Source organism: Abramis brama (genome assembly GCF_963993115.1).
Source record: "Abramis brama genome assembly, chromosome: 22".
NCBI classification, from domain to species: Eukaryota; Metazoa; Chordata; class Actinopteri; order Cypriniformes; family Leuciscidae; genus Abramis; species Abramis brama.
Window position 1 is genome coordinate 28,084,772 of NC_139984.1, and position 22,899 is coordinate 28,107,670.

The 22,899-nt window shown below is 38.6% G+C and overlaps 3 protein-coding genes and 1 pseudogene across 6 annotated transcripts in view; 1 reads left to right on the forward strand and 3 right to left on the reverse strand.

The window, feature by feature from the left end:
- Positions 1-220: 220 nt before the first annotated feature.
- LOC311072884 (chemokine XC receptor 1-like) lies at positions 221-2,059 on the reverse strand. The gene is made up of 2 exons (XM_084098237.1): positions 1,998-2,059; positions 221-1,713 (listed from the first exon to the last, which is right to left on the reverse strand). The coding sequence occupies exon 2, from the start codon at positions 1,691-1,693 to the stop codon at positions 743-745; it is 951 nt and encodes a 316-aa protein (XP_083954363.1). The 5' UTR covers positions 1,694-1,713; positions 1,998-2,059; the 3' UTR covers positions 221-742.
- Positions 2,060-6,041: 3,982 nt separating this feature from the next.
- Positions 6,042-8,384, reverse strand: LOC311073141 (chemokine XC receptor 1-like; annotated as a pseudogene). The gene is made up of 2 exons (XR_014609538.1): positions 8,065-8,384; positions 6,042-7,926 (listed from the first exon to the last, which is right to left on the reverse strand). The product of XR_014609538.1 is annotated as a chemokine XC receptor 1-like (transcript).
- Positions 8,385-18,203: 9,819 nt separating this feature from the next.
- LOC311073365 (chemokine XC receptor 1-like) lies at positions 18,204-22,165 on the reverse strand. 2 transcript variants are annotated; one of them, XM_084099081.1, is made up of 2 exons: positions 22,136-22,165; positions 18,204-20,835 (listed from the first exon to the last, which is right to left on the reverse strand). In XM_084099081.1, exon 2 carries the CDS (start codon positions 20,779-20,781, stop codon positions 19,765-19,767), a length of 1,017 nt encoding a protein of 338 aa, XP_083955207.1. In that variant the 5' UTR covers positions 20,782-20,835; positions 22,136-22,165; the 3' UTR covers positions 18,204-19,764. The 2 variants fall into 2 exon arrangements, with proteins under 2 accessions (XP_083955207.1, XP_083955206.1); XM_084099080.1 differs by lacking the exon at positions 22,136-22,165 and adding an exon at positions 20,968-21,081.
- The window catches only part of fyco1a (FYVE and coiled-coil domain autophagy adaptor 1a), a 40,764-nt gene continuing 39,499 nt past the window's right edge, over positions 21,635-22,899 (forward strand). The window contains exon 1 of one of the 2 annotated variants that reach the window (XM_084099078.1): positions 21,635-21,721. The gene's annotated coding sequence lies outside the window, so the exon portion shown is untranslated. The remainder of the gene's footprint in view (positions 21,722-22,899) is intronic. The other variant, XM_084099079.1, reaches the window with a different exon arrangement.

Sequence of the window (22,899 nt, forward strand, 5' to 3'; positions counted from 1 at the left end):
TTCTCTCTGGGCCTCTAGTTGGTTCACGTAGTGTTTTTGCGCTGCGCGTCTGTGTTGACACCCTAATGTCAGTAAATAGTTGATAAAATGCTTGACAGCTGCTTTTTTGTAATTGTTTTTCAAATCATGCATTTATGTCATGATTATGTTAAATTAAAAAGTTGTAGAAGTATGTTGTTTTTATGAAGATGATTATGGTTGCAGGGATCTCATGTACAGTGTATAGGCTGCAATATTGTTTTGTTATGAACATAAAAAAGTAAATGCATAAAAAATGAGTTTATGACCTCAAATCTTCCATTTTCCTGTTTATGTAGGTCAGTGATGATGCTGTGCTTCCTTCCACAGACCACACTGATTTGATCTTTGTCACGTGAAAGAAGAAAATGTCATTTTCCAGTCATAACTACATTTTGGTCATTTCATTGCACAAAAACAAAACTGCGTAATCTGCATTTTCACATACAGTTCTCATGAGTTTTCTTTTACAGTAATTTCACGTGGGAATGTTTGAGAAATTCACAAACACTTTATTCAGAACATATTTTTCTTTTGTGTATTCAAGCTGGCATGAACTCAAAACATGCTTTTACACAAAAAAAAATAGCAAGGTTTTGTTTAATGTTTCATAACGATAATGATGATTTGATCCAATCTGCAGCCAGATTCTTCAATCTTCTTCAATGCTTGTTTTCTGACAACTCTCAATTATTATCTTGCCAAGTAAAACAAAGCACATTATTCATAGACTTAAATCTTTACATAAGACCCTCCTTGGAATTGCTCGCAAGTTATTACGGAACCTTGCATTTACAAAAACTAAAAAGGCTGGGTTTAAGCAACAGTGTGTAAAAGCTAACATTCTGCTAGCATAATATGCATAGTCGAGTCTAATGCTTACTGTACAGTCTGTGAACGGATGTATATTCTGATCAGTCAAAGATTTCAAGAACATAACAATGTTATATGGAGCCCAACCAATAAAAAACACGAGCACAATAACAAATGTTAGTCTAACAGTCTTGCATCTCTTATTGTTCTGTTTTTTTGTTATTGTCTGAAGCATTCTGCCATAGCAAAAACCCATGATTAGAAATGCAATGCAGAAGAAAGCATTTTGAAAATAAGCAATGCCAGATTTCATTTCAACACTGCCATATTCACAGTATGCATTATTAAAATGTGGTATAACTTTGCTATGAAGTGAACCAAGAAGTGAAACCGCTCCACTCAGGATCCAAATGATAACAGCAGCGACTGAAAAGCCTCTGCATTTCTCCCAGTCAGACGGAGGATGAACCACTGCCATGTAACGCTGAATGGTCATGAGAGTTAAGAACAACACGCTGCTGTAAAAGCCAACATAAAACAGAAACTTCACCGCTTTACAGCCAATATCTCCAAATGTCCAACCCCAGATGAAGTACGAGGCCCAGAATGGAAGTCCAAAAGTGAACAGCAGATTTGATAGAGCCAAATTGAGGATGAACACGTTGGTCAGGGATTTGAGATTCTCATAAAGTGCCAGAATGACCAGAACAAGGATGTTACCAATGCAGCTTAACACAACTACTAATGCGAAGAAGAGCGGAATGAGAATGGATCCAACTTTCACCACTTCATCTTTTTTACACATCTGGTCTTCATAGTACAAGTCATAGTAGTCACTGTCCGTTGTATTCTCATCAGTCATGTTCGTCCTGCAATCACAAACTGACAAGATCCAATTTGTCAAGGTTCATTTTTTTGCTCGTTGTATGCTAAAAAATAAATAAAATTACTTGGAAACTATTTTTACTAAGAAACTGCATGTACATTTTTGAAATAATTACAAAGAAATGGTGTTACACTGAATTTCTTTTCTTTTTTTACAGTAGAGGATGTGTATGAAGAGTCATTAATGCAATCTCTGCGTTTTCATAAGAGGAAAAAGAGAAGTTATACAAGTGAGTTTAACTCGAGTAACCTAGTCAAATGCTAAACAACGCATGACTTACCTGAATTCTTGATGATATGGATCTTGTAATGCACAATGATGATCAGAACAGCACATTACCACAACAATATCTAGTATAAAATTAACTGAAATTTCATGAACTTTGTACATCCATGGTCACATGAAGCAGTAAGTCTCAAGACGTACATATCATCATGTGATGATTGTGATGTAAAATATTTCTTAGATCACCTAAAATAACCAAGTTAGAAGAATGTATCTTATCAGTGTATTAAAAAGAGCAAACATGATTGTTCTGTTGACATGCATCCTCCCTCAAACCTCAGCCTCTAGATCCTTTCATCTCATATATACAGAGGAAGCTGAAGTGGCTTTGAGATCTTTACGACTGAAGTAACCGTTCATCTTTAACCCATACGTAATTACAGGCATACAACAAATATAATACACTCAGAAGAAAAGCAGGCTTCTGTCAGGTGCTTCATAAAGTATATTACAGTTTTTTTCAATTGTTTACACACAATTTTGAAAACCGGGTTCTTTTTTTCAAAACAGAATCACAATTATCCAAACACCACACTCAATTTGCATAATTCCTAGATTGTTTGCAAAATGACACACTTCAGTCAAAACATATACACATATTTGTGAAAATGCTATTAGTTTTCATTTAACCAACACAGTCCTCAATGATCAGACACTATTGCAGCCAGTTACACACAGCTGTGATAAATATAAAACACATTTGTAAAAAAACTAATTTTAGGAAATAGCATGTGCTAGATTTTTGGCCAGACATTGTTATGTAAGGGATAATTTAGATGACAAAAAAAAAAATAGTGACATACCCACAACATTCTTCATGATTAGTTTGAGATATAGGGAGAATGTACACAAATAGGCCTACTATAAACTTACAAAGCACTGCACAACACGGATGCTGTAGACTGAATATTTCAAGTATTTATTTCAATACTTACACAGTATTTCTTACCATAATCAGTTACAGTAATCAACCAACAATGAAATCAGTGAAACAAATAAAATCTGTAGACAAATAAAAATTACTGCATGAAGTACATACACTTTGACTCTGAAGAAAAACTACTGTAAAAGCAACAAGAATACTGTAACTATTCATCATCTCTCCGTCTGGCTGGATCAGGCCATAAGATTTCATCCACATCACAGGCTATGTCTTCAATGGCATAAGTCCTTCCCTACCTCTTCCTCTACCTCCTTCTCCTCTTCCTCTACCTAGGCCTCTTCCTCTATCTCCTTCTCCTCTTCCTCTATCTCCTTCTCCTCTTCCTCTACCTGGGCCTCTTCCTCTACCTCCTTCTCCTCTTCCTCTATCTCCTCCTTCTCCTCTTCCTCTACCTCCTTCATCTCCTCTTTGAGCTCCCCCTCTCATTCTCACTCTTCTTCTTTTTCTTCTAGCTCCTTCCATTTTTGTTGAAGACAGGTGAACTCACCTGCTGCCTTTTATAGCACACCTGAGTGCTGCGTTTTCAAATTAGCACATGTGTGCTTCCACACCTGGTGGTTGTGTTTATCCAATTCGTTCATTAGTGTTGTCATTGGCAATCCGGGGCTTTGTAATGACAAGGAAGTAACCTCACAATCCTTAACTGTGGGTGTGTGACTCTAAGGTGTGAAAATGTGTGTAGAGTTTTACAAATCACTGTGTGTAATGTTTTGCAAAAAGGGTGAAGCAGACATTGTGTGTAATGTTGTGCAAATCTGTGGAGGTGTTTTGCTCCTTGGAGTAGAATTTTGCAAATTGTGTGGAAATTTTTATTTTAGTGTGTAAACAATCGTAAAAAACTGTAAACCTTTTAGGAGTTCCCATCATGGGATCATTTTATGGATGTATTAATTAATTCATTTGTTTAAATTATTTTATGTTTTGATTAAGTTTTTTTTATTACACAGCTCATAAACAAACTTTAAAATAATATGAGATTATTTAAGATATTTATACTTATTGTCACAGGTTGTTTTGGTTTTTGATTCACGTTTCATGTCAGTCATGTTTCAGGTCTTGTCATGTGATTCCCTGGCCCTCATGTGATCCTGCCATGTGTTCTGTGCTGTCATGTTGTCATTGGTTCATTGTGCACAGGTGTGTCTTCTTCAGGCATTAGTCTTGTGTGTATTTAAGTCCTCATGTTTGCCATGTGTCTTTGTCAAGGATTGTTTCCTGTTGCCACTGTTGGCAGCCGCCACGCCAGAGCACTCTGATGTCCGCTGCCACTCCCTGGGCGGGGCAGCGGAGGCCGATCCACCATGGCCCCCTGCACTGCTAGTGCCACCCACACTCCACGGCCCAGGCCCAACATGTCATTCATTCATTCATTCATTCATTCATTCATTCATTCACGGGCCTGGCGCTCCATCCCTCCCCAAGACCGCCTCCACTCCACCACCCTCCTGAACTTTTGGTGTTTTGGTTTTATGTTGGGCGTTGGGCCTGTGGACTCTTCCTCCCATTGCCCCATGGACTCATTCTCCCATTCACCAATGGACTCTTCCTCCCATTCTCCTGTGGACTCTTCTTGTCATTCCCTCATGGACTCATTCTCCCATTCACCAATGGACTCTTCCTCCCATTCACCAATGGACTCTTCCTCCCATTCCCCCGTGGACTCTTCCTCCCATTCACCAATGGACTCTTCCTCCCATTCACCAATGGACTCTTCCTCCCATTCCCCCGTGGACTCTTCCTCCCATTGCCCCATGGACTCATTCTCCCATTCACCAATGGACTCTTCCTCCCATTCACCAATGGACTCTTCCTCCCATTCCCCCGTGGACTCTTCTTGCCATTCCCCCATGGACTCTTCCTCCCATCCCCCATGGACTCTTCCTCCCATTCTCCTGTGGACTCTTCCTCCCATTCACCAATGGACTCTTCCTCCCATTCCCCCGTGGACTCTTCTTGCCATTCCCCCATGGACTCTTCCTCCCATTCACCAATGGACTCTTCCTCCCATTCCCCCGTGGACTCTTCCTCCCATTCTCCTGTGGACTCTTCCTCCCATTCACCAATGGACTCTTCCTCCCATTCCCCCGTGGACTCTTCTTGCCATTCCCCCATGGACTCTTCCTCCCATTCCCCCGTGGACTCTTCCACCCATCCCCCATGGACTCTTCCTCCCATTCCCCTGTGGACTCTTCCTCCCATTCCCCTGTGGACTCTTCCTCCCATTCCCCCGTGGACTCTTCCTCCCATTCCCCCGTGGACTCTTCCTCCCATTCTCCTGTGGACTCTTCCTCCCATTCACCAATGGACTCTTCCTCCCATTCCCCCGTGGACTCTTCTTGCCATTCCCCCATGGACTCTTCCTCCCATTCCCCCGTGGACTCTTCCACCCATCCCCCATGGACTCTTCCTCCCATCCCCCATGGACTCTTCCTCCCATTCCCCTGTGGACTCTTCCTCCCATTCCCCTGTGGACTCTTCCTCCCATTCCCCCGTGGACTCTTCCACCCATCCCCCATGGACTCTTCCTCCCATTCCCCCGTGGACTCTTCCTCCCATTCCCCCGTGGACTCTTCCTCCCATTCTCCCGTGGACTCTTCCTCCCATTCCCCCGTGGACTCTTCTTGCCATTCCCCCATGGACTCTTCCTCCCATTCCCCCGTGGACTCTTCCACCCATCCCCCATGGACTCTTCCTCCCATTCCCCTGTGGACTCTTCCTCCCATTCCCCTGTGGACTCTTCCTCCCATTCCCCTGTGGACTCTTCCTCCCAGTCTCATTGTGGAACCAACCCGTGACACTGACTGCATGCTTTATTTTAGATTTTAGAGACATTTTTCCTATTATTTCTTTGCTAGAGAAAAGAAACAACATGTTCAGTAAACAGAATTTGAGGTAATGAACCTGAGAGTGGATGTGAAACCTGTTGCATATTATTTGCTGTGCATAATATGATAGTAATTCAGTGAACAGTTCTTGGACCATTTTTTCACAGTGTTAAGAACATTTTAAAAGTCTAAAAAAGTGTTTCCACTATAAAGAACCTTTTGTGTAATGGAAAGGTTTCATGTCACTATAGATGCCAATAAAGGACCTTTATTTTTAAGAGTGAGGGGCAGATGCTTCACAAACTGGACTCATGCTTTATGCTCATTCTGTACTTTTACTGTACATTATTCATTTAATTTATACCAAACAAGCAGTGACAAAAACATGAAAGAAATAATGTAAACACAAATACAGTAAAAAAATATGTAAACACTTATAGTAAATAAAAGGTATATAGATATAATTTAATTTCATATGAAAATAATTTCTGTTTTAATGACGACACTTAAAGGAAAATGTAACATTTGTCATTGGTTCTTCCATTACGTACTTCCAGTTATATTTTTATATGACCTTGAATGAAATGAAAACTTCAACCACAAAAAGGAAGAACATAGAATTTAAAACATGATTTTCTCAAAACTGAAGGCTTTTGCTGCTTGATAGAGAGAGGAATTTTCCAGCCAAGTGGCAACATTTAATTCATTTTTTGAATTTTAATCGTGCATATTAAACAATTGTAATGATGTTGGCAGTAGCTGTGCAACGAATCTTTACACTCTTAAAAATTTTTGTTTTTTTTATCGGTTCCATGAAGAACCTTTAACATCAATGGAACCTTTCCTTTATAATGGAAAAGGGTTCTTTAGGTTACTAAAACATTCTTCACACTAAGAGAAAAAGGTTCTTGTAAGTACTGACTGATCACAGAAAGGTATTTTGGGGAACCAAAAATGGTTCTTCTATGGCATCTGTGTTGGAACCTTTATTTTTAAGAGTGCATGTACATCATTCACACATTCACATCATCTTAGAACTCATTGTTGGTTCAGAGCATTCGCTAAAAGTACTTGAGTTTTCTCTTAGTACATTGAACCCTGCGATATATTTTTTGCCAATCTGGTTTGACTGAAATCGAGTTTTTTTTTTTTTTAAAGATTTTCTGCAGAATCTGTTTTAGATGATTCCTGAACTTTACGCCAAGAAAAACGTAAAACACAGGGTTCAAGCAACAGTGTGTAAAAGCTAACATTCTGCTAGCATAATATACATAGTCGAGTCTAATGCTTACTGCACAGACTGTAAATGGATGGATTTTATGATCGGTCAAAGATTTTAAGAACATAACAATGTTATATGGAGCCCAACCAATAAAAAACACCAGTGCAATGCAGAATATTAGTCTAACGGTCTTGTGTCTCTTATTGGTCCGAGATTTTGTAATTGTTTGAAGCATTCTGCCATAGCAAAAACCCATGATAAGAAATGCGAAGAAGAAAAAAGCATTTTGAAAATAAGTAATTCCAGATTTCATTTCAACACTGTCATATTCACAGTATGTACTATTTAAATGTGGTATAACCTTGCTATTACATGATCCGAGCAGTGAAACCCCTCCACTCAGGATCCAAACGATAAAGGGAGCGACTGAAAAGCCTCTGCATTTCTCCCAGTCAGACAGAGGATGAACCACTGCCATGTAACGCTGAATGGTCATGAGAGTTAAGAACAACACGCTGCTGTAAAAGCCAACATAAAACAGAAACTTCACCGCTTTACAGCCAATATCTCCAAATGTCCAACCCCAGATGAAGTACGAGGCCCAGAATGGAAGTCCAAAAGTGAACAGCAGATCTGACAGAGCCAAATTGAGGATGAACACGTTGGTCAGGGATTTGAGATTCTCATAAAGTGCCAGAATGACCAGAACAAGGATGTTACCAATGCAGCTTAACACAACCACTAATGAGAAGAAGAGCGGAATGAGAATGGATCCAACTTTCACCACTTCATCTTTGCGACACATCTCGTCTTCATAGTCATCATCATAGTAGTCAGGAGGAGGCAATGTTTCCTCTTCAGTCATGTTGTTCTGCAACATCACAAACTACTTCAGTCAGATTAGATTTGTCCAGGTTCAGTTCTTTACTGTTTTCTGTGGAAATACACTCAAACATTAATAAAATATGTCTTTTCATTAGGACAAAAGAACAGAAGAAAATCATATGAATCAATTTAGCTATATTTATTCCAGTGAGAAAATACTAAATACAGCCTGACATTTAGTCCTTACCTGCTCTTTCCACTGTCTCTTCTCTAACTAAATGGAATCAAACTTATTTGATAGGAAATAAAAGCATTGCCCCCTTTATTTTTTTCGTTGAGTAGCCTATATTGTCAAGACAGCTGAGCAGATCAAATGTGGAAGAGGTGTTTACTTTTCTGAATTTATAGGTAACTGGATGGGGAGACTCTTCCTCTTTCTAATAGTAGGCCTATACTCATATAGTACTGAAACAGTACAGATTTTTTTTTTTTTTTACTCAAATTGTCACTCAACAGAGAGAGATAGCTGTTTGTCGTGGAAATGTGCTTGTTTAAAATCAAAAACAGATTCATTATAACATATATAATAATTGATCTGTTTATATATATTATAATTAATCTGTTTTTAGTTTTAGTTTTAAAAAGCACATTTCTACGACGAACAGCTCTTTTTCGCTTAACCAAACTTGTGGGCGGGTCTAGTCAGTGGTCCAAAACCAAAAAAAAAATTAAATTATATATAGGACCACTGACTATAGACTAGAGAGAGAGAGAGAGAGAGAGAGAGAAAGAGAGAGAGCACATCTTTTTCAGAGAGAGAAAACAGCTCTTTTTCGCGTAACCAAACCTGTGGGCGGGGCTATAGTCAGTGGTCCAATAAAAAATTATCTTGGCTCTGAATCCCGTCCTCAGTGGCAGAAAGATCTGTCAATCAAAATACTAGCAAGGTTGTATTATACCGTAAAACTTCAAATAATAGCCCGGGCTTTTATTTTCCCAAATCGCCGAACTGAACCGGTTTGTATTTGAGACAGGCTCCTATATGAGACAGGCCTTTAATTTAGTGTTGAGATATATTAATACCTAAAAAGATTTAGTGTTAAGATATATTAATACCTAAAAAGATTTAGTGTTGAGATGTTGTTCATTGAGTGTAGGCCTAGAGATAAAGATCCAAATAGCATAGGCTGATAGACGGAAAGCATGACAGTAGGAGGTTACCAAATCTGTGTTTGTTTTTAACAGATCAGTTAATGTCAGAATTACCCTACTATATTTCCGTATGTCTAAAGGGATTCGCACCAGGCACGGCGCCAGGATTCCAGTTTTGGATGGGCCAGACCAATTGTGGGTGGGCCTTAAATTAAAAACGTTAAATAAAAAAATAAAATAAAAAAAAACGTTATCCAATCAATGCTTATAACCTAATAAAAAATATTGACTAATATAGCCTACTGTTATATTATCTGTGCGTATACATAATATAGATTTTAATAACTTGATGCTCTTTAAATATTTTGTTGCATTGTTAAAAGTTTCGGTGCATAGGACAGACCTATCCGCGATCGCTCTCCATGGTTCTGACCAAAGAAGGAATTAGAATCTCCATTACGCATCATACCTGGGCTGCATTTTCCGATAACATTGTCTCTATAGCGCGCTACGAATACTCTTAAGGTATAACTTAACTAAAGGTATACTACCACTAAAGGTATATCAAGCGTCTTCAGGGCTATCATCCACTCACGATGCAGAGGCGCTGAGAGGCAGAGCCGCTGAGAGGCAGAGGCGCTGGCGCCCTCCTAGCAACGGCGCTGTTTTTGGTAAAACATGATTTTGACGACTTCAATAAGTTTTGTTTTATAGAAAACTCTTTTTAAAAGATTTTCGTTTTGTATAAATTGTATCTTAATTTTGATCAATGTTTTATCAATCAATTGCCCGTATTTAATAAATAAGACAATGTAATAAGGCGCCGACACGATCACTTGCATTGCATGTGAACTGGAAGGCGCCGAAACTCAGCTTGTGCCTCACAGATTTGAGAAATATAGGCTATATATTACAGAAAGCTTGAAATGTCTACTTTTAAACGAAAATATTAAAACCAAAATAAATAGGCTATAGGCTACTCTCTGATTATAATGCATATGAAATGTGCATTTCTCTCTGGCGTTCATGGCGAGTCCGCATCGTCAACTTCATCTTTGCAGCGACACAGAAAACACCAGTTTATTACTAAACAATTAAATGTCTCCTTGCTAATTTAGATGCATTCATAATCATTACTTTAACCGGTTCTTTGTGGCAAGCTTTATGCGTGCGGTCATAACGCTTATTATCCTGTACCAGCCTATTTAAGTAATTAAATTAATATAAAGCGGCGATTTGTCCACGAATGGCTTAAATGAACAATTACTAGTCGACTAGAATTTTTTTTTTGTCGGAGGCAGCCCTTATTCCACATATTTTCGAAACAGCAGGCCATTCTGGGTTGAGAGAGCGACCCTGCGGAATGAACGAGCGGAGCGGAATATTCAGAAATGCGCTCTCCGCTCACGAGCTGTGATCGGAACAAACCCGAACTGTCTGCTGAACTTGCGCAGAAACATCAAAATAGACATAGCCAGCTTTATAATTCTTGACAAAATTAGAATATATTAATTATTATTTTTTAGTTATTTTTTGGGTGGGCCTGTTGAAAAGTGGGTGGGCCTAGGCCCGTCAGGCCCACCCATGACGCCGTGCCTGATTCGCACACCAGACGAGAAGCGCAGCGGCACGTCTTTAAAATCCGAACACATTATTCTCTATGAGTGTACATTGTCTCAAATCGTCGTTAATGTATATACTGACTTCACCCTGTGCTGCAATATACATTAAGTTTTACATTCATTTACAGAAATCAGCTGCTTGAATGCAAACTGCTGATGTTATCGGACTTTCAGGTGATATTCTCAATTCATTCAGTTAACGGACGCTCTGAGGTAAAGTGAATTCAGAGACTGCAGACTAAGCAACGATTGTATTTAATTGTACAGTACAATCATAACATAGTACAGACATGATCTTAATTCCATAATATCCTTAAACATAACTATATTGCTGGCCATAAACTGACAAAGTGCGCGTCCGGTGTGCGATACCTCGAGTTGTCATAGACGCGACACGTACGGCGCTGCGCTTCTCGTCCGGTGTGCGAGCGACCCCCTTTAGATTATTGGCAGCATAAAAAAACCGAAACGATGTGACAGCCATGGGCTGAACAATACAAGTTACCGGTAATATCCATCGAGCCTATGAATAGTTGCCAGAAACAGAACTCTGCCTGCCTTGCTTGCGCTATAACAGCTCCCGCCCAGATGTGCAGGGCTCTCTTGCGTGCGCAAACTGCTCCGTAAGAACTAGCTTAAACAGACGATCTGACGGCTTTTAGAAGATTAAATACAACCCGAAACTAAAAAACAGACCGGGCTTCTATTTGAGACGGGCATTTATTTATCCAAACCTGTAGCCACACCAGGCGTGTAAAAGAGACAGGTGTCTGGGACTCGGCTATTATTTGAGGTTATACGGTAATAACAACAAGTGGAAATGATCTTCCCGGATTCTCACAAAAGCCCAAGCATGTCAGCTTCTTTTAGCACTTTCAAGACTTTCATCACAGATTTACTAAACTTCCAGCTGTAACACATACAGGTTGACTTCAGTCTGAAGCAGCCTTTATTCGGAATAAATGTTCTGACATTATAGGCTACTGCGCGTGACTGGCTGTTGACGCCTTGGAATTGTTGACTGAACTATTGAAACTTCTGTTAGTTCTTTTTTTTTTAATGTCTAGGGCAACAACAGACGCTGTTCCTAAGAACTCTTTGATTTGAATTAAAACAATACAGTTTAAAAGTTAAAGGAACGTGTGAAAGAACGCGAACACTGATGCTTGTTTACATTTCAAAAGCAGTTGTTTCTAGTGTTGTTGTTATTGTATAATCGCACAATGCTGTATAGTAAATATACATGTTATTGTTCCTCTCAAAGGTCTTTTATCTAATTCACTCTGAGGGGTTAATGTTGGGAGTAACGCGTTACATAAGTAATGCATTACCAGAGCCGGACAGTAACGGAGTACATTTACTTGAGTACAGTACTTAAGTACAATTTTGAGGGATCTGTACTTTACTCGAGTATCATTTTTGGGGAGTACTCATGACTTTACTCAAGTACATTTGAGAGGCAAATATTGTACTCTTTACTCCACTACATTTCTATCCATAACCGTGAGTACCCGTTACTTCTTCTAAAAAAAAAAATTAAAAAAAGGAAAAAAGAAACATCTTGGAAACCCTCAATTTGTTGTTTCCCTCTCAAATGTGATTGGATTATGCAGGCGCCACTGATTGGGACAGCCTATCAGCAATCACCTTCAGCTTTCCGCCAAAGTCAACTCCATGGTCAGATTTAGATAAGAGACGAAACCATGGACTAAACAATGGATGAAGACGCAGCAGGTCCATCCCGGGAGCGATATATTTTTTTCCAGGATGGTACGGGAAGACTGATGAATATTCATTAGGGAAGTCATCCCTGATTGGTCTTAACCCCAGTGACGGGTAGGTTTAGGGGCGGGGTTAGGGGTAGGTCATCAGACCAATCAGGGATGACTTCCCTAATGAATATTCATGAGTCTTCCCCTACCATCCTGGGGAAAAAAAAAATCACATCCCGGGAATGTGCCCATGGCCCCACCTCGCCAGACTATTTCAATTTTCTGAACAAGTTAATGATAGTTTTCGCTTTGCTGTGTTTACCAATGTAAGCACTGTGGCAGTAGTAATGCAATATTTAGAAAATGTACTCTTGTACTCTTGATACTCAAGTACTTTTAAAAACATGTAGGCTACTTTAGTACTTTTACTTAAGTAGACATCTGACTAGTAGCCTACTTTTACTTGTACTTGAGTAAAATTTAGCAAGGGGTATCTGTACTTTTACTCAAGTAATGAAGCTGCCCAGCCAGCAATGACACGTGGGGCCCAGATGGGTTAACTACGGGTTCCATGGGTACTGTGTGGGCATGGGCTTTGGCTGGGTGAAATCAGCGGGTCCCATGTAGGTTTTGTAGTACGAGTCCCACATAGGAAGCCCATATGAGCTGATTACATGGGCCCCATAAGGGACAGGCATGGGCCCCATAAGGGACAGGCATGGGCCAAGTGGGCATGGGTTTGAACTGGGAACACATATATGGGTCTTGCATGACATATTTATGGGCCAAGTGGGCATGGGTTTGAACTGGGAATGCACATATGGGTCCTGCATAGAATTTTTATGGGCCAAGTGGGCATGGGTTTGAACTGGGAACACATATATGGGTCTTGCATGACATATTTATGGGCCAAGTGGGCATGGGTTTGAACTGGGAATGCACATATGGGTCCTGCATAGAATTTCTATGGGCCAAGTGGGCATGGGTTTGAACTGGGAACACATATATGGGTCTTGCATGACATATTTATGGGCCAAGTGGGCATGGTTTTGATCTGGGAACACATATATGGGTCTTGAATGGCATATTTATGGGCCAAGTGGGCATGGGTTTGAACTGGGAATGCACATATGGGTCCTGCATAGAATTTTTATGGGCCAAGTGGGCATGGGTTTGAACTGGGAACACATATATGGGTCTTGCATGACATATTTATGGGCCAAGTGGGCATGGGTTTGATCTGGGAACACATATATGGGCCTTGAATGGCATATTTATGGGCCAAGTGGGCATGGGTTTGAACTGGGAATGCACATATGGGTCCTGCATAGAATTTTTATGGGCCAAGTGGGCATGGGTTTGAACTGGGAACACATATATGGGTCTTGCATGACATATTTATGGGCCAAGTGGGCATGGGTTTGATCTGGGAACACATATATGGGTCTTGAATGGCATATTTATGGGCCAAGTGGGCATGGGTTTGATCTGGGAACACATATATGGGTCTTGAATGGCATATTTATGGGCCGAGTGGGCATGGGTTTGAACTGGGAATGCATATATGGGTCCTGCATATAATTTTTATGAGCCAAGTGGGCATGGGTTTGAACTGGGAACACATATATGGGTCCTGCATGGTTTATTTATGGGCCAAGTGGGCATGGATTTGATCTGGGAACACATATATGGGTCCTGCATAGAATTTTTATGGGCCAAGTGGCCATGGGTTTGAACTGGGAACACATATATGGGTCCTGCATGGTACATTTATGGGCAAAGTGGCCATGGGTTTGAACTGGGAACACATATATGGGTCCTGCATGGTACATTTATGGGCAAAGTGGGCATGGGTTTGAACTGGGATAATATATATAAAAATATATTTTTGATTTATTTACCAGTATGTTGTGACATTTAAATTGTTTTTTAAAGATTATGTTTGTTGTTCGATGTAATAATTTTGTATTAATGTATTTTTTGGAGAGATGTTTTTTTTCAGAGATTTTTTTTAAATTAAAATATATTTTTGATTTGTTTACCGGTATGTTGTTGTGACGACCACAAAAGTGTTGTATTTGTGTTTTAAGAATATTCACAATTATTGTCTTTTATTTGAAACAAGTGATTGTTTTTTTGTTTTTTTTTAAACAAGTAACTTATCCCAATTGTTTTATTTTTAATGTGAATTTTCCTGACTTAAAGTGAATTGTGTAGTGTTTGCTCCAGGCCAGTAGGGGCAGTGTAGAGTGACGAGTTACTGTAGCTGCGTGAGTTGCGCGGGTTTTTCATTACTGCAGAGAGCTCGAAACTGATAACACTTTCTCCTCGTTTCTCTCCTGTTTTACAGGTGGGTAATTGTATAAAAACACCTCAGAAGTAGCATTTGTCTATGCTGAAATGTATGTGAGATATGAGTGAACTGTTTTTAGTGAAATGAGTTTCGTTAGGGTCTGTTTTTGATTTAGTTTGAAATGAGTTGAAACGAGAGGGCAAAGTCCAACAGAGTAACGGTCGAGAGACATTACTAGAGAGCAAGTCAGCTCAACACACACTTTCCTCGTGTATATGTATGTACATGAAGATATTTTTTTGAGCTTGTAATGTTAACAGATATGTTTAGCTCACTGTATTAGCTCATGTTTATTCCCACCATCTGTTGGAAATGTTTTTTTGCTCAATGAGTTTATACAAAAATGTTTACAGTTTAAAACGAGGTTAAAAGTTACACTTTAATCACTTTATGAGTTCTGAGCATGATTTTGCAGTACTGTATTAACATGATACTGATAAAATACTGTGAATGGAAGATTCTAAGTATCTAAAAAAAAGCTGGTGAATATTACCATTGTCTTTACATTTCATTTTGATAAATAGTATAAAATACATGCATGAAGAGTAAGTGAACATGCATTTGGTGGAAAGAGGTTTATTTTAATATGGATTTTGCATTGACATGGACACTGAAAATTCATTGTAATGTTAAAAAGACACTGAACATATAATATGTGAAACATACAATGATACTTAACAATAGAGATGTGATTGCTGAAGAAAATTCAGAAAATAAATTACTGCAGAGAGCTCGAAACTGATAACACTGTCTCCTCGTTTCTCTCCTGTTTTACAGGAATTAATCTGTTATCCACGGTGCCGTTGCTACGGTACCTGTTACATTGTGACATTTAAATTGTTTTTTAAAGATCATTTTTGTTGTTCAATTTAACAATATATTTCTTGCAGTTCAAAGCGTCAAGTGTCTTGTATTTATCTTGGACTTATATTCATTCCTCATTTTTAGTTTTTCTTAGATTGTTTCCTTAAACCACTTGGCATGGTTGGGCTTAGATAGGCCTTGCATGAATTGCCCAGTTAGGACCCACATAAGATCCTTACAGAGCCCACTTTAAGCACATAGGGGCATTCACGGTTGAATCTTGGTGCAAGCCCACTTTAAACCCATTTAGGCAGGTGGGGCCCAAATGGGTCTGACATGAATTACCCAGTTAAGACCCACATAAGACCATTACAGGTCCCACTTAAAACCCATCTGGGCATCCACGGCTGGCCCCCGTGTGGATCCCGGGTGCAAGCCCATTTTAAACGTCCTTTAAGCAGGTGGGGCCCAAATGGGTCTGTCATGAATTGCCCGGTTAAGATCCCACATAACACCCTTATAGATCCCTTTTAAAGCCCATCTGGGCATCCACGGCTGGATCCTGGGTGCAAACCCACTTTAAACCCCTTTGGGTAGGTGGGGCCCCAATGGGTCTGGCATGAATTGCCCAGTTAGGACCCACATAAGACTCTTACAGAGCCCATTTAAAGCCCATCTGGGTAGCCATGGTTGGATCCCGGGTGCAAGCCCACTTTAGACCCATTTGGGCAGGTGGGGCCCAAATGGGTCTGACATGAATTGCCCAATTAAGACCCATGCAGTACCCTTACAGGTCCCACTTTTAGTATGTCTGGGCTTCCACGGCTTGCCCCAATGTGGATCCCGGGTGCAAGCCCATAATGGGGCCCACATTTGCCGCCCATGAAGCCCTCATCTGGGCCCCACATGTCATTGCTGGCTGGGTGTGTAGGCTACTCTGTCCGCCTCTGTGCATTACAGTAACATGTTACTTTTTGCTGTAACGCAGTAGTGTAAGACATTACTAATCAATTTTCAGTAATATTTTACTCGGTACATGTTCAGTAACGCTTGCGTTACAACACAGTTTTAGCCCAAAATTTAATTGTTCAAAAAAAAAAAAAAAAACGGGGGGAAAAACAGCAAGACCGCGAGACATTAATGAATGAAAAATGCAAGTAAGTTATTACCTGTTCGTCAGTCAATAGCCGCGTGTGGTGTCCAAGTTTGTAAATAAAGACAGGGGCAGACTGGGACCAAAAAGTGGCCCTGGACTTTCTGGCCCGCAGCAGCCCACCACATCCCACATCATAACACATTGGCATAATAATGTGCAGAATAATTTTTAACACCACTTATGGCATAACAATATAACACAATACAAAAATAAATGCTATTTAAACATTAATTTTAAGTAACAACATATATTAGGTCACATTTGTAAAACAAAGGGAAACAAACAGAAGAACATTAAGACACACAACAATATAAAACTATCAAGACAGAATATCAGCTAGTCAGGGGGAGCTAGAGCTGTCAGAGCCTGCTGAACTACTCTTCGCGCCAAATGTAGGCCTATAATATGTTAATTTGAAGCATTTCACAGCATCTACCTCTAATGCTTTTTTTAACACGTAACCTTTCAGCTCCACCTTTTCTTTACTTCCTCTTGTCATCCATGGACAATTATAATAATTATATAAATTATTATAAAATAATTATCTGGTTAGTGAACAAGTCAGTGCACGATAATAATAGCAAAACAGCGAGCAAAGAAGTCAAAACGACACAGATAGAAGGCTGTTCTAATGTTACGTCATGTTACCTGAGTGTTCCTTGGCGAATATTTCAATATTAACATGAGCGGAGTGGAATAAAGAAAGTGTTTAGCAGGATTGATATTCAAAACGGTAAGCACGCACTGCTTTGTTTACAGTTTGTGTAACTTAACTGTTATCTGCAGCCGGCAGCGTCGGTTTCTCTTTTTGAATGATGAATATGAATATACAGTGGCGGAGCCAGGATTTTTTCATAGGGGTGGCCATGCAAGGGCCAGCAACAGCAACCAGTCTGGGGTGGCACAGAAATCTTAATTATTTTATCATAAAAAATAATTTGACTATAATGTATTGGACTGTTTTAGTGCCTACACAACTGAATAAAGTTAATTTGTACTTAATTGTAATTGAGATAGTAGTGAATTAGGAATCATGGAATACTGAGTGAATTTTATATATTTTTTATTATTACCCACCACCTCATATTAAAATTAATTAAATAGTAATAAAAGGGCACACACTATAGCTAAAGTTCAACTTGCTCAGCTTGGTTCTGGTTCTCAAAATCTCTAATAGCTTGTTCTACATTGTTGCATCTTCATGGATGAGATAACATGCAGATAAATACTGTAGTCCAAAGATTATTGAACCTTCAATGCGTTTTATATAATCAATGAACTCTTCAACCAATTCTGAGTTTGTCAAAAAAAAAGTGTAACTTTCTATATTAGTTGTCAAAATAAATTATTGCAACAGTTCTATCATACCTAAATTAAAAAGGAAAACAAAAGTTCTCTTTTGAATCCCCATGTGCAAGAATGTGAACAAGGCGGAAGTCAACAGCACATAATGTAAAATGTTATGTTTTTCATAATGTAATGTTGCCAGAATGTAAAATTAAGTTATTTTATGGATTTAAAAATTATCCATTTTTGTTTGTCCTTTAGGCTACAAATTAACGCAAAATGAATGCCTATCTTCTAGTACAAATGCACAGTGCTCACATTTATTTGGACATTAAAACATTACATATCCATTTGTGCCTTATATTGTGATCTCACATAGCAGAATATTTTAATCCAGACACATGTGACACATGTATAACAAATACATGCATGCAGTTTTGACAGCTTTAATCGCCTTTTTGATTCATGAGTTAATTGACGACAACTACGGCTACAGCACGCCGCATTTGCGCGTGATGTGCGTACCGCAAGCACAGTACAACGGCTGTCAGCCGTATGACAGGAAAGTTAGTTAGTTTTACTGACATTTGGCCTGACAACATCTCATCTTACCGAAGATAGCCAACTGAATAAGGACAACGCGCTTTTCTCAGCATCTGACAGAAGTGTCACAAGCTTTCACACACATTTTCTAAAATAAAAGTAGCATCAGAAAAAAAGAGAAGACTGCACACTATTCGACTTCCTCAAAACGGTCTTGCAACCCACCAGTTGAGATTGACTCTATATTTACTATGTGCATATCACTGTCTGATGTTCTGCTGAAGCTCATTCAGCACTTGCACATTTCCGCACTCGTTTGACTTGCGCCTGGCGCTGAGGTGAAGTTGGAGTGTGCGTCTGAAAAGTCACACGTTTTTTGTGGTCTTAAAGAGACGGTTCAGCGTTTTAAAAAACGCGATTTTTGTCAATAAAAAAAGAGACAGAAACAGCAGTTGTGAGAGGGGTGGCCAAGCTTAGACCAAGGGTGGCCATGGCCACCCCTGGCCACCCCCTAGCTCCGCCACTGCTTGCTGGTGTACCTTTGTATTGTGTGACGTGCTCATTCTGTACTTTTACTGTACATTATTCATTTAATTTATACCATAAAACAAAAACATGAAATAATGTAATGTAAACACAAATACAGTAAAAAAAAAATATGTAAACACTTACAGTAAATAAAAGGTATATAGATATAATTTAATTTCATATGAAAATAATTTCTGCTTTAATGACGACACTTGAAGGAAAATGTAACATTTGTCATTGGTTCTTCCATTACATACTTCAAGTTATATTTTTATATGAGCTTGAATGAAATGAAAACTTCAACCACAAAAAGGAAGAACATAGAATTTAAAACATGATTTTCTCAAAACTGAAGGCTTTTGCTGCTTGATAGAGAGAGGAATTTTCCTGCCAAGTGGCAACATTTAATTCATTTTTTGAATTTTAATCGTGCATATTAAACAATTGTAATGATGTTGGCCGTAGCTGTGCAATGAATCTTTACACTCTTAAAATTATTATTATTTTTTTATCGGTTCCATTAAGAACCTTTAACATCAATGGAACCTTTCCTTTATAATGGAAAAGGGTTCTTTAGGTTACTAAAACATTCTTCACACTAAGAGAAAAAGGTTCTTGTAAGTACTGACTGATCACAGAAAGGTATTTTGGGGAACCAAAAATGGTTCTTCTATGGCATCTGTGTTGGAACCTTTATTTTTAAGAGTGCATGTACATCATTCACACATTCACATCATCTTAGAATTCATTGTTGGTTCAGAGCATTCGCTAAAAGTACTTGTGTTTTCTCTTAGTACATTGAACCCTGCGATATATTTTTTGCCAATCTGGTTTGACTGAAATTGAGTTTTTTTTTTTTTTTAAAGATCTTCTGCAGAATCAGTTTTAGATGATTCCTGAACTTTACGCCAATAAAAACATAAAACACAGGGTTCAAGCAACAGTGTGTAAAAGCTAACATTCTGCTAGCATAATATGCATAGTCGAGTCCAATGCTTACTGCACAGACTGTAAATGGATGGATTTTATGATCGGTCAAAGATTTTAAGAACATAACAATGTTATATGGAGCCCAACCAATAAAAAACACCAGTGCAATGCAGAATATTAGTCTAACGGTCTTGTGTCTCTTATTGGTCCGTGATTTTGTAATTGTTTGAAGCATTCTGCCATAGCAAAAACCCATGATAAGAAATGCAAAGAAGAAAAAAGCATTTTGAAAATAAGCAATTCCAGATTTCATTTCAACACTGTCATATTCACAGTATGTACTATTTAAATGTGGTATAACTTTGCTATTACATGATCCGAGCAGTGAAACCGTTCCGCTCAGGATCCAAACGATAAAGGGAGCGACTGAAAAGCCTCTGCATTTCTCCCAGTCAGACAGAGGATGAACCACTGCCATGTAACGCTGAATGGTCATGAGAGTTAAGAACAACACGCTGCTGTAAAAGCCAACATAAAACAGAAACTTCACCGCTTTACAGCCAATATCTCCAAATGTCCAACCCCAGATGAAGTACGAGGCCCAGAATGGAAGTCCAAAAGTGAACAGCAGATCTGACAGAGCCAAATTGAGGATGAACACGTTGGTCAGGGATTTGAGACTCTCATAAAGTGCCAGAATGACCAGAACAAGGATGTTACCAATGCAGCTTAACACAACCACTAATGAGAAGAAGAGCGGAATGAGAATGGATCCAACTTTCACCACTTCATCTTTGTGACACATCTCGTCTTCATAGTCACTATCATAGTAGTCAGGATACAATGTTTCCTCTTCAGTCATGTTGTTCTGCAACATCACAAACTACTTCAGTCAGATTAGATTTGTCCAGGTTCAGTTCTTTACTGTTTTCTGTGGAAAATACACTCAAACATTAGTGTCTTTTCATTAGGACAAAAGAACAGAAGAAAATCATATGAATCAATTTAGCTATATTTATTCCAGTGAGAAAATACTAAATACAGCCTGACATTTAGTCCTTACCTGCTCTTTCCACTGTCTCTTCTCTAACTAAATGGAATCAAACTTATTTGATAGGAAATAAAAGCATTGCCCCCTTTATTTTTTGTGTTGAGTATATTGTCAAGACAGCTGAGCAGATCAAATGTTGAAAAGGTGTGAACTTTTCTGAATTTATAGGTAACCGGATGGGGAGACTCTTCCTCTTTCTAATAGTAGGCCTATACTAGTACTCAAATAGTAGCCTATAGAATTTGTTTTCACTTAAATAGTCACTCAAGAGAGAGAGAGCTGTTCGTCAGATCAAAAACAGATAAATTATATATAATAATTAATATGTTTATATATATTATAATTAACCTGTTTTTAGTTTTAAAAAGCACATTTCTAAGACGAACAGCTCTTTTTCGCTAACCAAACTTGGACCACTGACTAGACTATATATATATATATAGAGAGAGAGAGAGAGAGAGAGAGAGAGAGAGAGAGAGAGAGATGTTGAGAGAGAGTTGTTCGTTGTGGAAATGTGCTTGTTTAAACATATTATAATTAATCTGTTTTTAGTTTTAGTTTTAAAAAGCACATTTCTACGACGAACAGCTCTTTTTCGCGTAACCAAACCTGTGGGCGGGGCTATAGTCGGTGGTCCAATAAAAAATGACCTTGGCTCTGAATCCCGTCCTCAGTGGCGGAAAGTTCTGTCAATCAAAATACTAGCAAGGTTGTATTATAATAACAACAAGTGAAATGATCTTCCCGGATTCTCACAAAAGTCAAAGTATGTCAGCTTCTTTTATCACTTTCAAGACTTTCATCACAGATTTACCAAACTTCCAGCTGTAACACATACAGGTTGACTTCAGTCTGAAGCAGCCTTTATTCGGAATAAATGTTCTGACATTATAGGCTACTGCGCGTGACTGGCTGTTGACGCCTTGGAATTGTTGACTGAACTATTGAAACTTCTGTTAGTTCTTCTTTTATATGTCTAGTTTCTATGGCAACAACAGACGCTGTTCCAAAGAACTCTTTGATTTGAATTAAAACAATACAGTTTAAGTTAAAGGAACGTGTGAAAGAACGCGAACACTGATGCTTATTTACATTCCAAAAGCAGTTTCTAGTGTTGTTGTTATTGTATAATCGCACAATGCTGTAGTGTATAGTAAATATAGGCTTAACGTTAACTTACATGTTATTGTTCCTCTCGAAGGTCTTTTATCTAATCCACTCGGAGGGATTAAATGTCTTGTGTGATGATAACTTGATATTTATAATTCTGGGTTGTCATATACTGTAGTATACAACCACACACACACACACGCTGTCTAATTATAAATGCATGGAAAGTTTGGTAATTGCTGTTATTCTTATTATTTTGTTTCTCAGAATCTTCAACCAAATTACTGTTTAATCAGCTGTTAATATATAGATTAGAGAAGTTGGTTTAAGCTGTTCTTACTAGCTTGTAGTAGTTCCTTTATTGAAAAGCTTTGTATGACAAACTTGACCTTTTTTATATTTTATATCGTTAAAGTTTACCATATACAGTACTTTATATTCAGGAGAGCTGATAGATGCCTCTGTATTTAGCCTAAGCGTTTATAGTAAAGTTCTTGACTCTTCACGATATTGTACATTTAATAATTACTCATTTATAATTAGAATAAAATAATCTCAAATTAATGTAATCTCAAATGAATTGAGAGACTACATTAAATATTTGTACTTTTAATAAATAATTTGTCACACCATATTACTTTTTGTAGTCAACTGAAAGTGATTCAGTTGATTCAGTTCACACAAAAAAGGTGATTAACTTTATAACATCTAAAATACACACTTTTAGTTGCATATGCATAAAAATGTTTTTGTTTTAAGTGGTAAATGTCAATGTCATTGGTTAACTGTGCCTTTTTTATTATGTGTTGTAGAAGCATACCTGTAGACACACAC

What these genes read in the sequence shown, in the direction of transcription:
- LOC311072884 (XM_084098237.1), bottom strand. Translation starts at nt 1,693, where the DNA reads ATGACTGATGAGAATACAACGGACAGTGACTACTATGACTTGTACTAT.
- LOC311073365 (XM_084099081.1), bottom strand. Translation starts at nt 20,781, where the DNA reads ATGTTGCAGAACAACATGACTGAAGAGGAAACATTGTATCCTGACTAC.